The 24,968-nt window shown below is 41.9% G+C and overlaps 1 protein-coding gene across 4 annotated transcripts in view; it reads left to right on the top strand.

Moving 5' to 3' along the window:
- Window positions 1-24,968, top strand: part of COL12A1 (collagen type XII alpha 1 chain) — a 120,014-nt gene that overhangs the window by 46,270 nt on the left and 48,776 nt on the right. For 3 of the 4 annotated variants that reach the window (XM_082404923.1, XM_082404926.1, XM_082404925.1), the window contains 20 exons: window positions 630-779; window positions 861-980; window positions 1,079-1,243; window positions 1,812-1,958; window positions 4,214-4,353; window positions 4,878-5,007; window positions 6,642-6,784; window positions 7,096-7,225; window positions 9,419-9,559; window positions 10,653-10,778; window positions 14,823-14,962; window positions 15,216-15,348; window positions 15,448-15,474; window positions 16,174-16,316; window positions 18,670-18,799; window positions 19,197-19,336; window positions 19,768-19,897; window positions 21,102-21,244; window positions 22,346-22,475; window positions 23,121-23,263. In XM_082404923.1, coding sequence (XP_082261049.1) covers window positions 630-779; window positions 861-980; window positions 1,079-1,243; window positions 1,812-1,958; window positions 4,214-4,353; window positions 4,878-5,007; window positions 6,642-6,784; window positions 7,096-7,225; window positions 9,419-9,559; window positions 10,653-10,778; window positions 14,823-14,962; window positions 15,216-15,348; window positions 15,448-15,474; window positions 16,174-16,316; window positions 18,670-18,799; window positions 19,197-19,336; window positions 19,768-19,897; window positions 21,102-21,244; window positions 22,346-22,475; window positions 23,121-23,263 — 2,651 coding nt within the window. The remainder of the gene's footprint in view (window positions 1-629; window positions 780-860; window positions 981-1,078; window positions 1,244-1,811; window positions 1,959-4,213; window positions 4,354-4,877; window positions 5,008-6,641; window positions 6,785-7,095; window positions 7,226-9,418; window positions 9,560-10,652; window positions 10,779-14,822; window positions 14,963-15,215; window positions 15,349-15,447; window positions 15,475-16,173; window positions 16,317-18,669; window positions 18,800-19,196; window positions 19,337-19,767; window positions 19,898-21,101; window positions 21,245-22,345; window positions 22,476-23,120; window positions 23,264-24,968) is intronic. The other variant, XM_082404924.1, reaches the window with a different exon arrangement.

Below are 24,968 nucleotides of genomic sequence, written 5' to 3'. Positions count from 1 at the left end.
TAAATAATAGCTATCAGGTTTTTAAACACTATATCTTTACTTCAAAAAGTTCTAATTTTAAGAGTTATGTGCCTAATCCTTTATAATATATGTAATACTGGGGGCTTTAATTAATTTAAAAGATATTTTTGGCTCACTGAAACTTTTTGTAGCTTACACATTTTAACAGTTCATCTCATACTTGTCTGCTAATGACCATTGAATATTTAGAAAAAATGCAACAACATCCAATCTAGGTCACATTAAAAGTTTTATTAAAATTATGGCTGTACATTCCCACTTATATATTTTACCTTTTGGCTTTGTGAGCTCATTCAAATTTACGATGACGGTTTAAGTCTCCGTGTTCTATGATTGCGGCCAGAAATATAGTCAAAGATGAAGGAAAGATTTTCCACTGAAATAATTATTGGAGGGATGGATGGTTCCTATGACTCTTATTTGAGGTTAGTAAATCATATGGACATGTTTTCAAAGCCTTCAACTCCAAATTACATCGCTCAGCCACAGAACTGGGACAGTTAGTTAGGCGACACTGAGCCCCCCGGGGGTGGCCGAGGCGTGGCTAGGAAGTAACCCGACAAAGAACGCGCTCCTTACTCTGTGCTGTCTCACGATTGCTGTGTCAGGGTTGGAGTGTCTCACCAGGGCTGAAGCAGACATCGTGTTGCTGGTGGATGGATCGTGGAGCATCGGCCGGGCGAATTTTAGAACTGTGAGAAGCTTCATCTCTCGTATCGTGGAAGTCTTTGAGATTGGCCCCAAAAGAGTACAGATTGGTAGGTGTGACAACATTGAAGGCATTTAGACGTCTTCGTCATGCTCTTTTATATATGCTAATGCCAATGGTGTCCTTTTAGCCCTTGCTCAGTATAGCGGGGACCCCAGAACAGAGTGGCAGTTAAACGCTCACAAAGACAAGAAGAGCTTGTTGCAGGCTGTGGCAAACCTACCTTACAAAGGAGGCAATACCCTCACAGGTGAGTCAGGTGCTCCAGCGCGCTGTCAGCTCCTGCTTTCGGTCAGAGCTTGTGGCTGAGTAATGATGTGACCGATTCTCTTTTAACAATCCCACTAGGCATGGCTTTGAATTTCATTCGCCAGCAGAGCTTCAAGCCCCAAGCTGGCATGAGGCCTCGAGCTCGAAAAATCGGAGTTCTCATCACTGACGGAAAATCACAAGATGACGTTGAGGCACCTTCAAAAAAACTCAAGGATGAAGGCGTGGAGCTGTTTGCTGTTGGTAAGCATGGACGGGAATTGCCACGCCCCCAGGGGTGACAAATGTGCCGAGGATATTTTTGTAAAGATATTTTCTGAAGCATGAAAAAACAAACAGACACACTTGCCCTATCACGTTATTTATCAAAATAATGTACCAGGAAGTTCGTTCGTGTTTTTCTTTTCTCCTTGTAATGGGACGAAACTACATGGCTTCTTGGAAGGGAGTAACGAATCAAGAGGACAAATGTACTATTAATAGGATTCAGGAAATTCTTGTTTGGTTTTCCACAGCACCATGTTTATTTTTGATATCCGTTATTTCACTTTCCAGAAAAAACACTGAAGAGACACTTTTTGATGGGGAATCAGTGCTAGAAGCATTTAGAAGAAGCTAAACAAAACAGCCTTTAGTTTATATTATTTTTTGTTTCTATTTTATATATGTAATCATTTTATTATTCAGGAAAATCATATATACATTCTAGTTAACATTGAATATATAAGGGTAGCCCATGAAATATTTGCTTCGTTCCATTAATTTTTTTCTGAGACATGCTTTTAATTTGTGTACATCCATTTTCCCCAAGGTATTAAAAATGCTGATGAAGTTGAGTTAAAGATGATCGCAACAGATCCCGATGATACCCATGCATACAATGTGGCGGATTTTGAGTCCCTCTCCAGGATCGTGGATGACCTCGTCGTCAACTTGTGTAACAGCGTCAAAGGTCCAGGTAAGGTTAGCCCAGGGTTTCTCACCCTCAGCACTATTGGTATTTTGGTCCAGATAGTTCTTTTCAGGATGGAGGAAGTGGATTCTTTTGTGCCTTGTGAGAAATTTTGCAGCATCCCTGGACTCTTCCCGCTGGAATACCAGTAACATCCCCTGAGTCATGACAACTAAAAATATCTTCAGAATTTGCCAGATGTCTGCTGGGGAGAATACTGCCTCCAGCTGAGAATCATTGATTTAGTCCCTGATTTTTTTCTGATGGCATCAAACTGTACATGACTTCTAGCTTATTTGAGGATACATTTAGTTTATATGTGCCTGCACCACACACACACACACACACACACACACACACACACACACACACACACAAGTGAGATTGGGGAAGAAAGAGAGATGCTTTCTTTCCTGGTTTATATCTATTCTCTGGTAAAGCATCTTCACTCTATATAACTATTAAATGGTTGTTCTCAGACTTTTATTTTCTAAAGTTTGCTGCCTTTTGTTTTTGATTAGAAATGGAAGAGGGGCTTATATATGATTCGCTTTGCCCCAACTACAGATGATCACATTTGATACTTTGCACTTGTAACCTCTAAATATAAAGACAAATTACAATTTTAGAATTTGGACTTTTGGAAAGGATATCATCTCTCTTTACCACTGAAGAAACAGATTTAGAGAAGTTCAATTACTTACTCAAGGCCAAGTGGGTAAAGACATTTTGAGAGGTCCTTGAAAAAAGGTAGCTATTGATAAGGAATTAAGATTTAGAAATAAAATTATGGAAGTGAATTTTTAGTGACAAGGAGTGGTATAAAATGATTACTATTTGTGTAAATCATAAGGCAAAAAACATGGTAAGCACCAAATTGAAGGTTTTTGGAAAACTAATGATAAAAACTATGGTTCTTATTATATGAGAAAAATTTCTTTTAAATACGTGTAGATTCTGGTAAAGATTGTCTTTCACTAATTTATTCTGGTTTTGGAAAGTTGGAATGTGTTTAATACATAAAGTGGTAGAAATGTTTCACGTGCTTTGGATACTGAGGATACATTTATTTGAATGTTCCTTCTTGAATTTCTCTCTCCAAAAGTTTGCAGATTTTCTTTTTGGATTTTGAACAATAGGCTGACCTTTTCCCAGGAGAAACAGACCAGCCAGGAATCCAGAATTTGTAGGCATCTGGCTCTGGATTAGCTGAGAGAGTTGCGGTTTTATTCAGTTGGAGAGAATTTTGAGTGGGGATGAAAACATCTTTTATCTCTTTTTCTTTATTTTTTTTTACATCAGCTACGTAATAGTTGCATTCATTTAGTTTCCCAGACAGTAAAATTGCTTGATAATTTTGTAGGCTTGATTATGACCCAAGTACAGTAAAGGTTAGGATACTAAGAATGGAAATTCTTTTTCTCAGCTTTGGCTTCCAAAGAAAGTAGAAAGAGTTTACATGAGAATGATTTGCCATGCTCACAGAGTCACTGCATTTGTTCTCGTATAATTATTATTTGGAACATCTGTCTAACGGTCCTAATGAGCCTAATATTTCTATTTTCATTGACATTTATTCCAAATATTTTTCTGTATCAGTCATTTCACCTATACTTATGAACAGAGAAAACAATCACAGGCAGTAGGATATTCCCGAATTTTAGAAGACTTGGTGGTTTCTCCTGTCTCCTGAGTGAGAAAATGGTTAGCTTCTCGTACCACTGAATTAGATCTTGTAAAGGAACTAAACATGAATAGGAAGCCAATTCTGTCTTCACAGAGTATAACTTATAGTTATGGAGATAAGACACGAATATAAATAGTCAATAAGATAATGAGGGCAGTGAACTTGGATGGTGCCAAGAGTGATAAAGGCAGTGGAGCTGTCAGGACTCATGGTGTCATTGACTGGTATATGTACAAGGTTAGAGACCAGAGCAAGTATCCAAGGCTAAGTCAGAGGTTTTGAGTCTAGGTGACTGATAAACTGTGGTGCTTTCAGGAAGAGGGGGAGCAACTTTTCATGAAAGATAATGAGCTCAGGTTTGAATTTCCTGAGGCTGAAGAACCCTTTGGCCATCCATTCAGAGAGGACTTATGAGTATTGGGCCTCTAAGCTGATTTACCGTAACTTCTTAGTATGTGAAAGAATACATGTAAAAGCTTGAAATATGGAGAGGAATACCATTTCAACCAAATTTAAATGTCATCGCCTTGCTATAATAATGAAAAAAGTGTATGTACTTCATTTCCACGTGTAGGTGACTTGGAAGCACCTTCCAACCTAGTTATCTCTGAGCAGACCCATCGTTCTATGAGAGTGAGCTGGACACCTCCTTCTGACAGCGTGGATAGATATAAGGTGGAATACTACCCAGTTTCTGGAGGGAAACGGCAAGAAGTGAGTAGACAACAGCTACAGCCCGCTCCTTCCTGGTCCTGAGATTGGGTCCTCCTCCTTAGGGCTCTGAGAGGAATGCTGGGGGGATGTAGGGGGCAGAACTGAGTCCAAGATGGCGCTCTCCATTTCTTTCTAGGCAAGCACTTCCATTTGGGCTTAATTAGAGGGAAAGAGCTTTGCTTAATTTCTTATGGTTTTTTAATTAAGTATTTTTAATTAAGGATTAAGAGGATGCTTAATTTATTCATGAGTTTATATTAGAATCATCGAGTAGGAAGAGAACATCGAAGACCTTCTAGTTCTACCCACTAATTTTACAAATAAGGAAACAACAGCTGGGAGAATAAACTGTATGAATTGTCCAAGATCTCATTGTAATCTGGTGGTTTCCAGAAACAAAAGACAATGGTCTCATTAAAATATAATTTCTAAGCTCATCGTAGTTAACTACTTCACAATTATAGGAGAAGAGAGGGAAGTGATTATAACATAAGTTGTTACTCTTTTTAAAATTTTTCCCCTAGTTTTATGTGAGCCGATTGGAAAGTAGCACAGTACTGAAAGACCTGAAGCCTGAAACTGAGTATGTTGTTAATGTGTATTCTGTGGTAGAAGATGAATACAGTGAGCCTCTGAAGGGCACAGAAAAAACCTGTAAGTCAGATTTTTAAAAAAATCTTCTCATTGTTTTATTTTTTAAGATAAAGAGGTGACAGCCCTTGTGGGATTTTTTTTGTGTTCTTTTTTAAAAAATTTTTATCGAAATGTAGTTGATTTACAGTGTTGTGTTAGTTTCAGGTGCACAGCAAAGTGATTCAGTTATACGTATACATTCTTTTTTAGATTCTTTTCCCTTCTAGGTTATTACCAGATATTGAGTAGAGTTCCCTGTGCTATACAGTAGGTCCTGGTTGGTTATCTATTTTATATATAGTAGTGTGTGTATGTTAACCCCAAACTCCTAATTTCTCTGTCCCCCCTACCCCAATCCTCTTTGGTAACCATAAGTTTGTTTTCTATGTCTGTGAGTCTATTTGTGTTTTGTTAAATAAGTTCATTTGTACCGTGTGGGACTTTTGTCAGCCTTCCAAATCATTCCTTTATTCGATATCCATTCAACACATATTTACTGAATGCGTACTTTGTGCAGGTCCTCAATAAATACTCTGTGGTTTTCTGCTTTTACTGGCTGCTCCTGCCATCATGAGACCTGGCTGGGTAGTCATGGTCTGAGATATCTTAGAGGGCAAAGTGCCTTTAACAGTTATCCACTTCTTAAGGGAAGATACCATGTGGGGAGTGGGACTCAGATTACCTGGAAGAGCAGCTTGCAGGAGTGACCCAGCTCAGTTCTTCCTGCGGGCAGTGAGAGCTCCCCCTTTTTTTTTTTTACTGACTTTTGGACTCTGGCCTTTACTGGAGAAGCTCTAATGGCTTTGGCTTCGAGTAGAGCTTTGGGGAACGATGTTCCTCACTCCTATTCCTGGTAGGGCTTCTGAAGCCATATGAAAATACTCTTTCCTTCTCCCATCTTTGTGGCTGGGCTGCAGGAAGAAGGGAGGCCTCTTACGAGAGGGAGGAGTGGGCGTCACTGCATCGCCTCTACTTACTGCTCAGTCCCTTAAGTCTTTATCTCTTCTCTTATTTCCCTTTATGTTAGACCGTCAGAGGTGGGAAATAATGTATTTCATAATGGGCAGGATTAATCTGCTAATTCCTTAAAACTTTAAACTCAATCTTAGGACAAAAAATAGAAAGCTGTGTAGGTGTTAAGTGGAGAGAAGGCAGTAAGCCTTTTACTCTGCCTCTGGGCTAATCTTCTTTCTGAAGAATCCCCTAAGTTCCACTTATTAATAGATGGTACTCTCATTTAAAATTTTTTAAAAAGAAAATTGAAATGAAATATGATGTTGGCTTTTTATGTATGAAATTTTATGGTTGAAGAATGAAAATGGTCAACTTACAGATGTTCCGGAAAAAGGGATTGAAATCTCAGGAAGTTGGTCTCTGTTTTGGCTTCCACGTGAGCTCACTAGAATGCCATTTTACACTTAAATTTCTTTGCTCTATGAAATAGTTATCACATGCAGTCCTAGTATGAGGTGGCGATAAACAATGAGATCGAGCTTTCGCGGGGAGAGGAAAGGGTTATATTAACTCTCATTGATTTCTCACAGCAACCTATTTTCTATTTAGCATATACAAATATCAATAACTAAGTAGGAAACGATTGGAAAATGGGTAGACTGACAAGAACTAGACTGGTGTCTTCTTTTACATTCCAACAGTGCCGGTGCCCGTGGTCAGCCTGAACATTTACGACATTGGCTCGACCACCATGCACGTGCAGTGGCAGCCAGTGGGGGGCGCTACTGGCTACTCCTTGTCCTACGAACCCATCAACGCCACAGAGCCGACCAAACCCAAAGAGGTGGGAGGCGTTTGTTTCTTTATTGTTGGGTCTTCCTGGGACTTCAGGGTTGCAGAGTCCCCATTAAGGGGCAGTTACTCACGAACTCATTTATAACTTTACACCCAAAGCAGAAAAACACAAGATTAGATTTGTGACCTGTGACGAATCTTAAAAAAAATCAGCGTGAGAAAGGAAATGCAGGGCAGAGAAATGAAAAATCAAAGTTGTGTGAAAATCTAGCAGTCACCGATTGGTGTAATTGTCCATCCCCTGTTAGTGGAAACGTTTAATTTGAATGTGTTGTCTCCCCTCGGCATGTCCTTCGGCAGATGCGCTTGGAGCCGACAGTGACCAACGTGCAGCTGAGTGACCTCTTCCCCAACACTGAGTACGCGGTCACGGTCCAGGCCTCCCTTCACGACCTCACCAGCGACCCCTTCACCGCGAGGGAGGTCACCTGTAAGACGTCGCCAGTTCTCCTTCCTCCCTTATTGCTGTGAATACAACACGTTCCTTAGGCTTCTTCTTTCACCCGATCGTGCTAACGATAATTTTGATAATCTGTGTGTCAGTTGTAGGGTTATTACTTATGGCAATCTAACTTGAGAATTAAGGTTATTTCTGGACTTATGGCAGCATCTTAAATTGATTGTAAGATTCACATTTGTTTTCCCATATTTTGAGATGTATCTTACAGTCAGTGGTGTCTTACAATTGCTCTTGGCGAGGTGTCAGTCAGGGAATAGAACATAAAATAAAGGTGCATCTTACAATCCCTATTGTTGTAGATGCATGGCACTGGTGAGAAGGGAATGTCGGGTGAGTGTAGTTTTGGAGGAAGATACTAGGTTTAAGATCAAGATGTTCCAAGTTCTCGTTGAAGTAGAAACTATGGCACACACGAATAAGTCTGTTTCTGTTAAGTAAATTAACTCAATCCCCAAACATACTGATCATCTACGACACTCCAGTCTTGCGCTTAGGTGTTGAGAATGTACTGATAAAAATGTAGAGCAGCGTGGAGGACCCGGACCCTTTCATGGTCTGCACTTCTCTTGTGTGTATTGTTCAGCCCCTTTTGTGTTTCTGGGTTGCTTCCCTAGCATTTAGGTGCTTTTCCTTGGAAAGTGACAGTGATTGTTCTTAGGCTCCTGGCCTTACGCAGCCAGTAGTTTTGTTTCATGCTTCTCGAGGTGGGCATGCTGGGATTCTAAGTATGTCTTGGCTTAAATTTTGTGAGTCTCAGACCACATTTCGAAGGAAATTAAGAAGTTGGAAGAAATGTTCAAGGGGGAACGGCGTTGAGACAGAAGCATGATGAGGCAGAAAAGAGAAACCCCACAAGGCGAAGCAGGATACAGTCACTGACAACAAATAATCATCTGTCACGTGTCGGATCCTATCTGGAGCTGGTGGTTTGCGGCAGTGGGTTGACGGCAGGTGGAGAGAGTGGGGAGCGAGCCAGGTGTGGAAACATGTTCTGGGAGTGCTGGGCGAGGGGACCCGAGTCATAGTGGGGTGAAAGACGAATGCGGCTATGGATTTGGATGTGGGGCTAGACTGCAGCAGTAGGGCAATAGAGGGCACAGAGAGGCGCTGAGAGACGAAAACATTGAAGGGATGGAGGTGCAGAAACATGGAAGTGGAGACAGCGATTCAGGAAGAGAGAGGTACAGACTTGAAAGGAGAGACAAAGGAGGTTGGTGAAAGAGGCAGCTCGAGAGAGTGAGATACGTCTCAAATAACAAGAGAATATCTCTCCATTAGTTCTCCTCCTTCTTGTCCTTTTTAAGGTAGAGCTTTGTTCAACTTGGTGAAAATTTATCATTTGGATTTTCTTCTAACTGTTTGGGCTCCTGTGGGTTTTCTCGTAAGCTTATTGGTTGCTTAATTTCGGCTTATCTTCATGCTTCACTCTTGTAACCATTTGTTTTTCTATCACGTTCTTCAGGAAGCATGAATCATTTTCTTTTTAAATTAATTAATTAATTTATTTATTTTTGGCTGTGTTGGGTCTTCATTTCTGTGCGAGGGCTTTCTCTAGTTGCGGCGAGCGGGGGCCACTCTTCATCGCGGTGCGCGGGCCTCTCACTGTTGCGGCCTCTCTTGTTGCGGAGCACAGGCTCCAGACGCGCAGGCTCAGTAGTTGTGGCTCACGGGCCTAGTTGCTCCGCGGCATGTGGGATCTTCCCAGACCAGGGCTCGAACCCGTGTCCCCTGCATTGGCAGGCAGATTCTCAACCACTGTGCCACCAGGGAAGCCCAGCATGACTCATTTTGATTTCTATCTTAACCAATTTAAATATCTGATAAAGACACGTGAGCTGTACATTTATGATTAATTATGATCTATTATAGCTGAGCAACAAGTAAGAGCTTACTTAAATAGAATGGGAGAAAGTTAACATATAAATGAGAAGTTAGAGTTGTGATAAAAATTTAAATTTATCCTGTTTTTAAAAAGCCTCCTTAAGAAGAATTCAGCTGTACCTGGTAGAATCAAAGTGCTTTTATCATCATAGCCAGTTTGTTTAGTTACTTTGCTGCACACCTTTAAGTTTTCTCCAAACAACTTCTTGAAAGCTTGTGTGGATGCTTTAGAGCTCTGTGGCTGAGAACCACATCTGGCCCTAATTTCTCATGCATTTCCAGTGCCTTTGCCCAGTCCTCGAGACCTGAAACTCAGAGATGTGACTCACAGCACCATGAACGTCTTATGGGAACCTGCACCTGGAAAAGTGCGTAAATACATTGTTCGCTACAAAACACCAGAAGAGGATGCCAAAGAGGTAGGTTGAGGTTAGAAGGGGTTTAGAAATATTTGTTTAGTCCTAGTAGGTTTAACAGAAGAATCTAAGCAAGTATAGCGTGTTTTGAATACTTGTCACTTTATGAACATAGTGTTGGAAACGTTATATATTTACAGAGCACTATTTGAATGTTGATAATATATTGGACTGTCTTGCATTTAGTTTAGAAATGTTCTGCTGTGTGACATTAATCCTGAAAACATCACCCTTTGTAGATAAAGAGTTATAGAATCTAGATGGCATTTCGCTCTCCTCCAGATGCTTAATATGGTGCTCTGCATTCTACGAATTACTAAAAAATGGCATAATAATGTTTCTAAAAATGAAAGCTAGCCAGGGGATGCAGGAAAGAAGAGGGGGAGTTTGTCAGGGAATGGGAAGATAGGCCACTTGAGCAGGACAGAGAGAAAGTCGGAACATAATGTCAGAGGATTGTCCCTTTGGCTTTGAGCATTTTTGAGGTGATGCTGAGATGGGGAGTTATTTCCATGACAACCCGCTTCAAAGTGGAAGCAAACTGAGGAGCTTCACCGGCGAATGGGTTTAAAACTTACGTTTGCCTGAAGGGGCATTAGTGTGAGAATCCCAGAGGCATTTTTGGAAGCTAGAAATCGTTTCTCTAAGCACCCGGTTACAGACTGTGCTGGTCATTTGCATTGCACACAAGCTAATTTATACCTGTGCACACATTCATTTCATTCTGGGTTTCAATGTCGAAAGCAGTACAATGACCAGTGGGTCTAATCAGCTAAGGCACAGGAGAATTTTTCTGAAAGAAATTGCACAATGATACAAAGGGAGACGGGGAAGTGGGGGAAACGATTAGGTTGTTTGAATTCCTAGGCAGTCATCATTTACCAGACACTAGTGCCAGATACAGCTCAGTACATACATTTTTTTCCGCTTTGGAAACATTTTAAATGATCTCCAGTTCCTGGACTCTTATGCAAATTGGAAAACACTGCTGTTTTTTGTACCACAATTCTTATGCTCTTGCGCTGAGAGATATAGCCAACAACAGAGGGCTGTCAAAATTCAACTTTGTAAAAATGGTTCCACTGCTCTATTGCAGGTAGAGGTGGACAGGTCACGGACCAGCACACCTCTTAAAGACCTCATCTCACAAACCCGGTACACAGTCAGCGTGTCTGCGGTCTATGATGAGGGGGAGTCTCCCCCAGCGACTGCCCAGGAAACCACCCGTGAGTTGTGCTTACGCTTTATTGATAATTGGAAAACAACACTGCATGCACGTGTCACTGAACTAACTGGGCTATTTCGTTTCTTTAAAAAAACATTTTTTTTTATTGGTGTACAGTCGATTTGCAATGTTGTGTTAGTTTCAGGTGTACAGCAAAGTGATTCAGTTATACACACACACGCACATGTGTATACGTATTCCTTTTCAGATTCTTTTCCCTTATAGGTTATCACCAAATACTGAGTATAGTTCTCTGTGCATTTCTTAATGTTATTTTTGCCAGAATTTTATACTGTTTGGGTTCATAGATTGTTTTTCACTTATTTTCTTCCCATCTTCTATCTTTATGTCCATTCCTTTTATGATCATTTCTTTCCTATTATTCTATCAGCCACTGTCCCTAATTCATCTTCCAGATACTTAACCAGGTGTGTGTGTGTGTGTGTGTGTGTGTGTGTGTGTGTGTGTGTAAGGGGGTGGGGAGAAAGCATATGGGACGTTTTCTCTGGAAAGTTATCAGTTTTTTTTGAGATCTTACTATATGTAAAGTGCTATCAGGGCTAACAAAATAAAAGCATCTTTGCTCTCAGTAGTATTCCATTGTGAAGATAAAAAGTAACGATACATGGGATCATGTAAGGAAGGTGAGGTACATGGCACTCAGAGGAAGGGGAGATTCCACAGCGGGAAGGTGGAAGGATACAGGGCACCTGCAGGGGCCCCATCTTCCCTGCTCCATTCTGGGCCACCTCAGGGGATGTCGCTTTCTCTCCTTCTCATGCTGCTTCCATAGTATTTAACCCAATTATTATTGCCTGTTGGTCTTTTCCTATCTATTCTACTTCCCCCTGGCTCCTTCCTCATGAAGGCACAAACATTTATTTTGCTCAGTTTTGAATCTCCAGTTTCTGACTCAGTGTTCAGCCCATCATTTCCTATTTATTTATTTATTTATTTATTTTATTTATTTATTTTTGGCTGTGTTGGGTCTTCGTTTCTGTGCGAGGACTTTCTCTAGTTGTGGCAAGCGGGGGCCACTCTTCATCGCGGTGCGCGGGCCTCTCACTGTCGCGGCCTCTCTTGTTGCGGAGCACAGGCTCCAGACGCGCAGGCTCAGTAATTGTGGCTCACGGGCCCAGTTGCTCCGCGGCATGTGGGATCTTCCCAGACCAGGGCTCGAACCCGTGTCCCCTGCATTGGCAGGCGGACCCTCAACCACTGCGCCACCAGGGAAGCCCCATTTCCTATTTAAATGCTGGTTAAGAAATTGAGGTCTAGAGCCAGCAGGGTTCCCAAGAACTATAATGGGAGCCACAGAGGTAACTCAAAATTTTCTAGAAAATAGAAAAGGTAAGGAGAAAAATGAATTTTAATAATGTGTTTTATTCAGCCCAGTGTATCTAAAATGTTAGCATTTCAACATTTATCCGTATACTAATTATTTATATTTCACATTTTTTTTTGGTAGTAATGTTTTCGCAATCCGGTATGTCTTTTTTTTTTTTAACATCTTTATTGAAGTATAATTGCTTTACAATGGTGTGTTAGTTTCTGCTTTAAAACAAAGTGAATCAGTTATACATATACATATGTTCCCATATATCTTCCCTCTTGCATCTCCCTCCCTCCCACCCTCCCCATCCCACCCCCCCAGGCGGTCACAAAGCACCGAGCTGATCTCCCTGTGCTATGTGGCTGCTTCCCACTAGCTATCTATTTTACATTTGGTAGTGTATATATGTCCATGCCACTCTCTCACCCTGTCACATCTCACCCCTCCCCCTCCCCATATCCTCAAGTCCATTCTCTAGTAGGTCTGTGTCTTTATTCCCGTCTTGCCACTAGGTTCTTCATGACCTTTTTTTTTTTTTTCCCTAGATTCCATATATATGTGTTAGCATACTGTATTTGTTTTTCTCTTTCTGACTTACTTCACTCTATGACAGACTCTAACTCCATCCACCTCATTACAAATACCTCCATTTCATTTCTTTTTATGGCTGAGTAATATTCCATTGTATATATGTGCCACATTTTCTGTATCCATTCATCCAGTGATGGACACTTTGGTTGCTTCCACGTCCTGGCTATTGTAAATAGAGCTGCAATGAACATTTTGGTACATGACTCTTTTTGAATTATGGTTTTCTCAGGGTATATGCCCAGTAGTGGGATTGCTGGGTCGTATGGTAGTTCTATTTTTAGTTTTTTAAGGAACCTCCATACTGTTCTCCATAGTGGCTGTATCAATTTACATTCCCACCAACAGTGCAAGAGGGTTCCCTTTTCTCCACACCCTCTCCAGCATTTATCGTTTCTAGATTTTTTGATGATGGCCATTCTGACCGGTGTGAGATGATACCTCATTGTAGTTTTGATTTGCATTTCTCTAATGATTAATGATGTTGAGCATTCTTTCATGTGTTTGTTGGCAATCTGTATATCTTCTTTGGAGAAATGTCTATTTAGGTCTTCTGCCCATTTTTGGATTGGGTTGTTTGTTTTTTTGTTATTGAGCTGCATGAGCTGCTTGTAAATCTTGGAGATTAATCCTTTGTCAGTTGCTTCATTTGCAAATATTTTCTCCCATTCTGAGGGTTGTCTTTTGGTCTTGTTTATGGTTTCCTTTGCTGTGCAAAAGCTTTTAAGTTTCATTAGGTCCCGGTGTGTCTTAATTTACACCTTTAGCACATCTCAATTCAGATGCCTCATTTCAAATGCTCAATAGCTACATGTGGCTGGTGCCTCCCATGGTGGACAGCACAGGGAGTCTAGAGAATTTAAATGACTTGCCCAGCCTCGTCCAGGAAGCTAGTGGTGAGGGATCAGTGCTATAGTCCAGAACTTTACCTCCTATCCAGCAACTCCGTCACCAGGGGCTCAGAAGCTTCTCCTTCAGTGCCCAGCTGTCTATACATGATCAAGGCATCTTGTCAAATTTCACAGCCTCCTCCTTAACTCCAGACAGTATCCACTTCTGCTGTTTTCTTACCATGTGAAATCTCTTAGCAACTTTAATAACCTTCTTGGCATCAGTTCTTTCCTGGAAGGGTAGTGGCTAGAGACGAAAATTTGTCCACATGAGCAGGCTGACAGATTTTCATAAATACAACAGGAATTTAAAGGGAAGTAAAGGAATAGTAAAGGGAAGAAAAAGTCAAGAAGAAAGACCAGTCAAAGCCTGTCATTTAATATACTAAATTAATACTTGTTTTTAATCCTTAAGATTTCCTAAGAACTTTTAGATACATCCAAAGTGCACCCTTAATGGTTGGTTTGTTTTGCAGTTGTGCGTGTGAAAGTGGTATTATCTCAATGGGCCTTTTCATTGTAACTAATAGAAACAAATTTTTGGTGGCTCTGGCTTTTGTGTAGTTGGCTTTGGTTACCAGGAGATGATAGAGAAATAATTGACAATGAAAGCTCAGAACTGGTGTCAGACGTTCCAAATTGCTTGTGCCGCAAACCAGCTGCAGTGCCTGGTCAACAGAAGGGCTCTTAGTTGGGATTTCAGCCATCATCAGCACTGCAGGGCTAGTCCTGCCTGTGAATAGAGCTGATACAGTCAGCTTCACATTGTGTGTAAGGTTAGTGACCTGCCGGAAAAGCTTATGCGTGGATTACTTAGATCATAAGATTTCATGGACCATGAAGGTCCATGAACCCTCTGATATTATGGGCTAAAGTCTGTGCTTCTGTACTGCTGTGCAAAAGAGTCCAGGGTTTTCCGTAGATTCTCAAAAAGCGTGAGGGACAAAACGATGAAGAACCACCGTGTTAGAACAGTATGACTAAATGGTACCTTTTAAAAAAAAAAATCACCATTTTAATGGACGGGAAGTAGTCTATTATAGCCATAAAATGCTTGCAGTTTTCGGGGCTCTCTCTCATACTTACTTTCAAATGAACTGAATTGGTAAGATACTTGGTTCTAAGCAATGTTGTCAACCAGTTTTCCCATGTCCATTAAAATAGAACAAGGCAGTTTTATTATATTAAGTTTGGGGATCACATCGAAAAACAGTCCTGCCTTTTCTCATGACAGGCACTGTGCCAGCCCCAGCAAACCTACAGATTACTGAAGTAACACCGGAGAGTTTCAGAGGGACTTGGGATCACGGAGCTTCTGATGTGTCTCTCTACAGAATCACCTGGGCACCTTCTGGAAGCACAGATAAGATGGAGGTAGTGTTAACTCTTTTTTTCTCGCTCTCTTTTTTTTTTAGATCGCATTTCATTATAGGGACTCTTGTTTGAAATATGTATTACCTCTGTTGCCTGAAAAGCATCCTTTCCTACTAGTGACTTTTGAGCTCATGGCATGCCTCAAAGCAGGAGGAATATCTGGCTAAATGATGTCAACCAACTGCCATGGAGTTCATGATGCACCTGTGACTTAACCTTGTGTGGGTTTGTTGTTTCTTCCTCTTCCCCTAAGACCATCCTAAATGGAGATGAGAATACTTTGCTGTTTGAAAACCTGAACCCGAACACTCTCTATGAAGTTTCTGTTACTGCCATCTATCCTGATGAGTCAGAAAGCGAAGACCTGACTGGCAGCGAGCGCACGTGTAGGTGTTCAGCCTTCAGTAGGACGTTGTTATCTTAAAATGAACAGAATAGAGCTATGCCTATATTCGTAATATTTCCCCATATTCTGTTTTTTGTAGTGCGTTTGATACCCTTAACAACACAAGGTAAGAATTTAATTTGCTGATTGTACGGATGACCAAATAATGAATGAATGAATGAAAAATAACACAAAATCCATTGCAAACAGGCCTTCTGCTTTTAAATCGTAAGGTGTCGATTGGGACCTCTTTTAAACAGGTCTTTCTCGAAAAACGTTGCTCTTTGCTACTATGTGTTGAGGAGTCATTTGAGAGTCAATGACCATCATTGACCGTCGGGTCAAATTTAGTTCTAAACCTAGGGGCAAGACGGGAATAAAGACACAGACCTACTAGAGAATGGACTTGAGGATACGGGGAGGGGGAAGGGTAAGCTGGGACAAAGTGAGAGAGTGGCATGGACATATATACACTACCAAACGTAAAACAGATAGCTAGTGGGAACCAGCCACATAGCACAGGGCGATCAGCTCGGTGCTTTGTGACCACCTAGCGGGGTGGGATAGGGAGGGTGGGAGGGAGAGAAACGCAAGAGGGAGGAGATATGGGGACATATGTATATGTATAACTGACTCACTTTGTTATACAGCAGAAACTAACACACCATTGTAAAGCAATTATACTCCAATAAAGATGTTTTAAAAAAAAAATTTAGTTCTAAGCCTAGAAGTATACAGCTCTCTTGATTTCCTTGGGAACAGTGCATATTTGTGGGAGAGGCATTCTCCAGTTTGTTTACTCTGTTTCTCAACAATCCTTTTTCAGCTCCGAAAAGTGGCCCACGAAACCTTCAGGTGTACAATGCAACATCTAACAGCTTGACTGTTAAGTGGGATCCTGCTAGTGGTCGTGTGCAGAAATACAGAATCACCTATCAGCCTTCAGCAGGGGAAGGCAGTGAGCAGACGGTAATTCATTTGGGAAAAAAACGTGACTTTTAGATAAATTCTACCCTCTCCTTCTCAGACTCCTCTCACTCCCAGTGTTTAGTTAGTCACACTTACTGTTTTGAGAGTTGCAAGATTTGCTGTATTGGATGGAATTTTTTGGCTTCATCCCTGACGGAGCCTCAAAGCATCAGGCATGTGCCTCAATGCACTCATGTTTTCCTTAAAAACTATTAGGGATGGGTCATCCACGGAGATAGCTGGATTTGTGACTCTATTTGTATTTTCATTTCTTACCTCTCTAACTTGATCAAGTGTTGAGAGTCTGCTAAACTTCCATTATTCTAATTTTCCTGTGTTTTGCATGTCATAAGGTATCTTCTAGATCTGATGTTTCTAGATCTGGGTATCTGTTCAACCTAACTTATACTATTTATCACTTTTATATTTATCCAAGTGGAGGTTCCTGAGAAGGACTGTGGGACTCTAAACTCGGCCTTCATCTTCGTTTTCTTCCCAGCCTTCCCGTATTTAACAGACCCCTTGTCCATTTACCTTGCTTACTTTAGTTGTCTGTCTTTGAATCTTCTTCAGCTTTGTTTTATGAAATGTGTGACCAGAACTGCACACATTACCCTGGGTCAGGAAGCAGCACGATTTTTACACAGATAGGGCGATGCTTTCTGATTTATTTCAAATACCTCTTTTGGTGAGGTCTAACGTTTTGTTGACTGTTGGGGGCTGTGATTTTTTCCTCATGTTGCCTTAGAGTGAGTTATTAACTTTGAATTGTCTGACTCTCTGAGCTCCAGCAAATGGGTCATACCTCTTCCCAGTTTAGAGGCGTTAGCAGAGGTAGATGCTGGCAGTGGTTAAAGGTCTCTGAACCTGCGCAGTAAGTGGGTTTAGCTGAACTAGTGCTCTTGTGAGCTGCTCTGTTGAGGTTTCCATAGATCTAGACTTAGGTAGTGTGATACATTTGGATTAAGAATTTCTTATAGTTTATCAGTAGTAAACTAAATACCAAGTGTCATCAACTGGCTTTTATATAAAATGAGACACATCTGAGGGACTGATATTTTAATGGCAGAAACAGAACTTTCATCTGTGCCAGGCCAGATTTAGGCAAAGCTTGTCCTTAGCATTTCTGTTCTTGGTGGTACTGACCATCCAAATGCTGCCCTGGGTCTCTCTTTCCTGTCTCTCAGCTGTTTGTTATAATTAGAAGGAGTCTCATAAACGTATCCTCTGTACAGTATTAGCTGATAATCCCTTAAGGTCTGTTATTCTTAAGGATATTTGCATTTTAATGCTAGTCTGCGAAATAATCAAAGGAATGAATCACCGATGCTGGCATATTTTGGAGGGCTGGATGGGGGAAGCAGGCACACCCCATTCCGCTTCCTCATGAGGCTAGTTCTACTAAGCGGATGCTTTCAGATTTGTTAAGTATCAAATACGTCGATACTTTGTTCTCATAACCTCAGATACTAAATCTGTTAGAATTAGCCACTGTGGTCCAATTTGCCCATATTGAGGAGGAGTACAGCGATTCACTGAGGCTTTCTCTGAAACGCAGACTGCTTGAGTGGATGAGTGCTAAGTGGGGAACATCTGGACCAGCCATCCCCATGTGGCTTCGCGGGCCACATGCCACTTTCATGCGATTTTAATTAGTATGGCATAAACATCTGAATCTGGTAGACCGTTAACAAATCATACACATTTCCTTTCAGCAAGATAACTAGATGGCCTTAAGCAATGAATTAAAACCTTCAAACTCTGTAATCAGAGGACATTGAAAAAGCTTCATACCACAAGGCTGGAATCCTGAGTGTGGCCTGGCAGAGGGTCCCGTCACGTAGTTTACACAGCTCATGCTGTTAGAGGGGCAGTTTTTGAGGGGGAAAACCGAAAGCTTTAGATCTTTTGCTGAATCATTTTAATATGTTTCTTAAGCAAATAAAAAACATCTGTAAAAAGGTAAGAATAACACTTAATGGTGCAGAGCCTCTACTGTCGTGCAATTCTTTGCTATCTTAAAGTTCCTTTGCAGCTCACTTATGATTAATGCCTTTTTGGGGAAGAGATCTGTGAAATGTGTTTTGGATGAAATTTCACAGTGCTGGCGGCCAGCAAGTTGAAATATCTTTTTTAAGGTCACCAGTTTAAGGCTTAAAATCCTTTTTTATGATTGAAAGTGCATATTTTACATTTAAAATTATACCCTAAGATATATTTTCAGCTTTCACTGTGGGACCTGTTTCCAGATCTTGGCAAAGATCTCAAATAGCTCCCCTGTAGAAAGAGCTTTTTCTAACAGATCAGTGAGATGGAGAGAGCAAGGCTCACACTTATCCCTGTTTTACTCAAGACCACGATAGGAGGACGGCAAAACAGCGTGCTCCTGCAGAAGCTGAAGCCTGACACTCCTTACACCATCACTGTGTCCTCCCTGTATCCAGACGGTGAAGGCGGTCGCATGACAGGAAGGGGCAAGACCAGTAAGTGAACCCAGACTCCCACGGCTCTTTACATAACGTTCGCGGGGATGGAATCACATCTTCCTCTGGAAACCCCGGGGTGACACAGCCTTTTGCTAATCTTTTAAAAGCCGTGTTAATAACGATCTTAATTGTTTTCAATATCCTTACTTGGAGTCATCTGTCTCTGTTCAAGGAGAAAGACGTTTATTACTTTCTAGGATAAGACAAACAAAAACGGCTCAGGGGCCAAAATCTCTCTGGAGAGATGAGACATGTGTCAGATGATCACAGACGTTCTTTCACTTATTCAGGACTTCAACAAACGTTTGTGGGGTGGGGAGACATCAGGGAACCTGTGTTTTGTGAGTGCTGGGTTGTTAGGACCGCAGTGTGATGGGCTTTCCGTGCATTTCAGAGCCTTTGAATACTGTAAGGAACCTCAGAGTGTACGACCCTTCCACCAGCACTTTGAACGTTCGCTGGGACCATGCAGAGGGCAATCCTCGCCAGTACAAGCTCTTCTACGTACCCACAGCAGGCGGTCCGGAGGAACTGGTACTTATTTCCTGTAGGGAAAAAAGCATGTTTGTTTTAGCTGTAGCCGAATGATTGCAAAGTGGAGCTAAAGAGATAACCGATTTACCTTAGTGCTGAAGAAGTTCATATTCATTCAGTAGGACTTGGCAGAGGGCGGTAGGTTGGTGTCTTGTGCCTGGGTGATCAGGGAGTTTTTGCGGGGGATTGGGGCTAGGGGAAGTAATCCTTTCAGGGAGTTCTGAGGGGGAGCCTGGGGTGAGCGTAGAGAAGTCTTTCTTCGGAGACTCTTGTAACAGTTCGTCTGGGGGCACGTCGTTACATCCCGATATTACAGAACTTGCTTCTTGACTTGGTCCTGAGTTAATATTTTGAGTATTATATTATTCGAAGTATTATTTCTTTGACAGGTTTTTCAAATCAGATACTTTACATTTTATTAAAATCTTTAGGTACCAATCCCTGGGAATACCAATTATGCCATTCTTAGGAATCTGCAGCCAGATACCTCATACACTGTTACAGTCGTTCCCGTTTATTCTGAAGGTGATGGAGGACGCATATCAGATACTGGAAGGACATGTAAGTAAGAAGGCAGAAAAATATAGCTTTTTTCGTGACACGCTTTGCTTTTCCGTGTAAAGGCCATATAGGCCCACTGAAGAAAATTTGGAAAATTCATGATAGAACAAAAACATAAAAATTACCCATAGTTTACCATCCAAACACCACCAACTGTTAATATTTTAGTGTATGAAATAAAAAGTTATAATGGCATTCTTCTTCTGAAATGATAATTTCAGGATTTATAAATGTGTATGTAATCACCAGTATTCTGTTTCACTCACAAAAGTTCATGAGCTTTGCTTTGTGCCTTATAAATTTGTGTGAAGCAGTGTTTTGTAATTGGCTTGCGTAGCGTCGATTGTTGAAATCTGTTCATCACATTACTTGATCGCACATTTCTCTGGTTTGCTGATGAAGTGCTTTTTGGCGCTGAAAATCCGTGTGCTTTCATTTGCCATTAACATCTTGAGAAATCAGCGTATAGTGGTTTTACAATTCTTTCTAGTACTGCTTGAAGGCTTTGGGGCATACCTATAAATATTTCTTTGGCTTTAAAAATACACTTGCTGATGGCTAAAAGAGAGCAAATACAGATGACTTCTTTTGGCAAAAGATTAGCGGTCTGGAAAGATGATGTTATTGGCTAAACTAGAGTTTGGGGTTAATACATGGATTTAATTTGCATGTTTTCTAAGTCCCTATTGGGGCAGGTAACTGAGAACTGAGTGTATCTTTTCTCCCTCCTTTTGCCTTTTCTTTTAATCACAGAAGACATTCAGTATCTATTTGTTGAATGAGAAGGAATGAATGGGTGAATGTAGCTGATGGAATTAGATGGCTTCATCGGTGTTGTCAGTTTTCACCTAGAAGGCAGAGCTATAAAATCCTCTGTCTCTCCATTACCTGTGTTGGAAAACTGAAGCATCTTGTCTCTTGCCCCTTGTTCTTTCGTGGCCAACCCAGTGCTATCATTGTGCTTTTACTAGCTTGTTTTTATTGGCAACAACTTTGCTTCCATATAGACCAAGGACATAGTTGGCTAATTTTGACTACATTTGGATTTGGAGAATTTTAATCTGCTTTTGTGTGTAGATAATTAGAAGTTTAAGGAGGACAGTATTTTATCCTGTTACAGAGTAGAAGTTTTGGAGAAGTGATAGCAAAAGCTTGACATATGTAAACAGATGTAAGAAATATGTGTTGGCTTTTCTTTCCTCAGTGGTGAGAGGGCTGGCAAGAAACGTCCAAGTGTACAATCCAACGCCAAACAGCCTGGACGTTCGCTGGGACTCGGCGCCTGGGCCGGTGCAGCAGTACCGCGTCGTGTATTCGCCCCTGGCTGGCCCGAGACCCTCGGAATCTGTAAGTCATGCTGTCGTCGTAGAGCTCGACAGAAGAATGCTGTAGATTTTCCTGTGCCTCCTGCTCTAGTTGCTGGCCAGCAACAATAAGTCAGTTGGTGTGGCACCGGGTCTCCTGGAAACTTCCTTTCCTGATGAGCTTAGTCTCAAGTTTGTGTCCTGTTTGGTTGCCTGTGAGGATGCAAGCCACGGGCATGCCCATGTGTAAGGCTTAAATGATTGCTTTTGATGAATTAAAGTAGGTGTATTAACGATAGGGTTAGTTAGCAAAAATGAATTTTGGAAAAATGCAAATTAGCTATATAAGTTAAAAGCCCCAGTAGTGAATGCAAATCATTGCTAGACCTCGTCAGTATGGGCTTTTGTTGTAACATACACGTCTTTGTTATGAAAATACCTTAAAGTTTGCGTTCATTGGCTCTTAACAGGTTGCCCAATCTATCTTCAATTCATAGTACTATGCAGTTTTCTAAGTAGATTAATAATTTTGAGATCAGAAATTACTAATTTGACAAGGGATAGAACACCTGTGGGAAAGTAAATTTATAGACTAATTTAATTTACAAGTCTTTACCAAAATAGACAATGACGACGAACAAAGGTAAACAAATGAGGAGAGATAGATGTGCTCTGTAAGAATATTGATTTGTATGTCCCTGTGTATGGTAGGACACATTCAGACAGTACTGCCCTTATCCATTGCATGGAGTAGCTCTCTATTTTACCACAGTGTGTGTGTGTGTGTGTGTGTGTGTGTGTGTGTGGTCCCTTTTCTTATGTGTATCTAACACTCGGGATGCTTTTGGGTAACTATCATGAGCCCTGGATGTTGTATTTGAGAACCTTTATAATGAACACAAACGGGAGATAGTTGAAGTCACTAAGGGTCAAGTATGAACTAACTTTTTTTGGAGAGGAAATTTCTGAGGATAAATTGCATCTAACAGTGTGGCTTGGGCAGATCTCATGAGGTAGCATAGAAGCTGGTTTCTGCTGTGCTGGGCTCAGCCTTTTACTGTAAACATTATCATGCCGACTAATAAAAGACTCAGTAAGCATTTGGGTTGTGGTCAAGCAGAATCTGGCGTGTCCTCCCCTCCAGATCGTGGTGCCGGGAAACACCCGCACGGTGCACTTGGAGCGGCTGATTCCGGACACACCCTATTCCGTGAACATCGTTGCCCTCTACCCGGACGCGGAGGGGAATCCCAGCCCTGCCCAGGGCCGCACGTGTGAGGCGGAAATCCTTTCTCCACCGGGTTCCCTTGTGACTTGGGGCGGGAGGCCTGGGGGGTGTGGGTGGTGAGTGAGGGGTGTGGGGAATCGCCTCTACCTTGCGCAGGTGAGGGGAGCGCTGGGTTGCCCACAGTCACGTTCAGCCTGGAGCCTTGGGCCCATGACTGCCCTCCCAGCTGAGTGATGTCGTTTGGCCGTTTTCTCATCTGGGACCCCAGTTAAGGAGGCGTTTCTTCCCTTCTTCTGCCTGCGGTGGGTCTTCTCACCAACTGGGCACTTTGGAAGTGTTAGGGCGCGGCCTCTCTGTTTCATTAAACAGGAGGTGCTTATGCAGTTAAAATAATCCCTTTCTCTCCTAGTCGGTACTTTCAGGTTCAAACTTAGCTCTCTGTCACTGGAAGCTCTCTGTCTCTGTCACATGTAATCGTAGCTCTGAATGCAGCACTTTCTACTGTTTATGGTTTCACATTAGAGCCGTACATGTGTATTTCATCATAAGGGAGTAAGCAACCCAGAGAGTGGTGAAGTACCAGGGTACAGTTACTCTGCCCTGGGTTCCATTCTTTCATGCCCCTCCCTCCACCCCTGTGTCCACTATGGTCAGAGACAGGAAACCAACTCTGTTGTATTTATTTATTTAGTACCGCGAAGTGGACCAAGAAATCTGAGAGTCTTTGGGGAGACAACCAACAGCCTCTCGGTAGCCTGGGACCACGCTGATGGGCCGGTTCAGCAATACAGGATCATTTATTCTCCCACCGTTGGTGACCCAATCGATGAATACGTGAGTCTGTCACTCTTTCATCTGAGCATTTTGTAATCTCTCACCAGGTTGGAGGGTGAAAGGAAGCTTTCTTCTTTAGGAAGTGCTGTGATTACAGTTGAGTCTTTCTCTGATGTGATCTTGGGGCCACCTGCACAATCAGTATCTTTGGGCTCATTTCTCTTCTACGCACAGGTTGAAAAATTATCTTATCTCATAAAAATGTGTATTTCTAACTATCTAATTATACCATAGGAACTGAGTCGGTGAAACATGGTACCTATTATTCTGAGCTACCTAACTTAATGTTCGAGTTATGTGACTCTCTAAATCTTAACCTTTCTTGAAATACAATTCCTCCACAAGGTCTCCCTTCAATACTCCAGGGCTAATCAAGCTCTCTTTGCTCTGAAGTTAACATTTTTGGGTACACTTTGGTTTTGGAGTATACATACTCTCATATTAGCTTTAACCTTTTTGAGTGTCATATTTTGTCACTCTAGAACCAGATTCAAGTTTCTTCTAACTTCCTCCTAGCCCTCAGTATGTACATCCATCCGTTATGGATGGAAGAACTCACGACTTTCTTTAAAGTCTAGTGATTCATTGATGTGATAGTTTAGTAGACTCTTACACAGAATGTTGATTGTAAGGCAGTGAGGTCTGTGGTTTGCAGCCATTTTGCCACATACATCCTCTCTGATGGTTCTCCCTTCATTATCCCCATGTTATAAAATATGATATCTACTTGAACTTGATATATTAGGCTTTAATTCAAGCTCCTATTTTTATTAATCAGAAACCCATGTAACGGCCATTTAAGAGTTTCTGATCAGGCTGGGGTAAGCGGTATTACCACACTTAGTTTGCCAAAGCAAAGAAGGTCCTGCTTTACTGTTTATTCAGACTTGCCATGGACAAATACGCAATTTCCCGTCACTTTCTGAAAACATTAAAAATGTAATTTCCCTCCCAATTCACCATTTGGAATTAGGGAACTCTGCGCTGGAATTCATGGTTTAAGTGATCCCTGCTTTTTGTAGAAGCAAAGCATAGAGTTGGAAGAGAGACTGAGAGGCCTGTCTGGTTCATTTGCTCTTTGTGGGGCAGCTGAATGTATTTTCCATTTCCTCTTTTTCCCCTAATTAATATTAGCAAAACTGATACTTTTTTTAATATAAATTTATTTATGTTTGGCTGCGCTGGGTCTTCGTTGCTGCGCGTGGGCTTTCTCTAGTTGCAGCGAGCAGGGACTACTCTTCGTTGCGGTGCGCGGGCTTCTCATTGTGGTGACTTCTCGTTGTGGAGCGCAGGCTCAGTAGTTGTGGCTCGCAGGCTCAGTAGTTGTGGCACACGGGCTTAGTTGCTCTGCGGCATGTGGGATCTTCCCGGACCAGGGCTCGAACCCGTGTCCCCTGCATTGGCAGGCGGATTCTTAACCACTGCGCCACCAGGGAAGCCAAAACTGATTCTCTTGAGGACAGAAACTGAGTCCGCTTTTGCTCCCCAGTGGGTTCCCAGCGGCTGGTACCACACCTGGCCCACGGTGGGCGCAGGGTGCATATTTGTGGGAGGAGCACCACGAAACTGACACACATGGCGGAGCGGGGAAGGAGGGGAGCACAGTCACGTGTGTGGAGGTGCTGTACGAGATACTGCCTTTCGTCCTCACGGCTTCCATCCTTCTGAGACGCTGAGCCACAGGACTGGGAGGTGGCTGATGCGG

This window comes from Balaenoptera borealis (genome assembly GCF_965194805.1).
Source record: "Balaenoptera borealis genome assembly, chromosome: 9".
In the NCBI taxonomy this organism is placed as follows: domain Eukaryota; kingdom Metazoa; phylum Chordata; class Mammalia; order Artiodactyla; family Balaenopteridae; genus Balaenoptera; species Balaenoptera borealis.
This window is presented reverse-complemented; position numbering and strand designations above follow the sequence as displayed.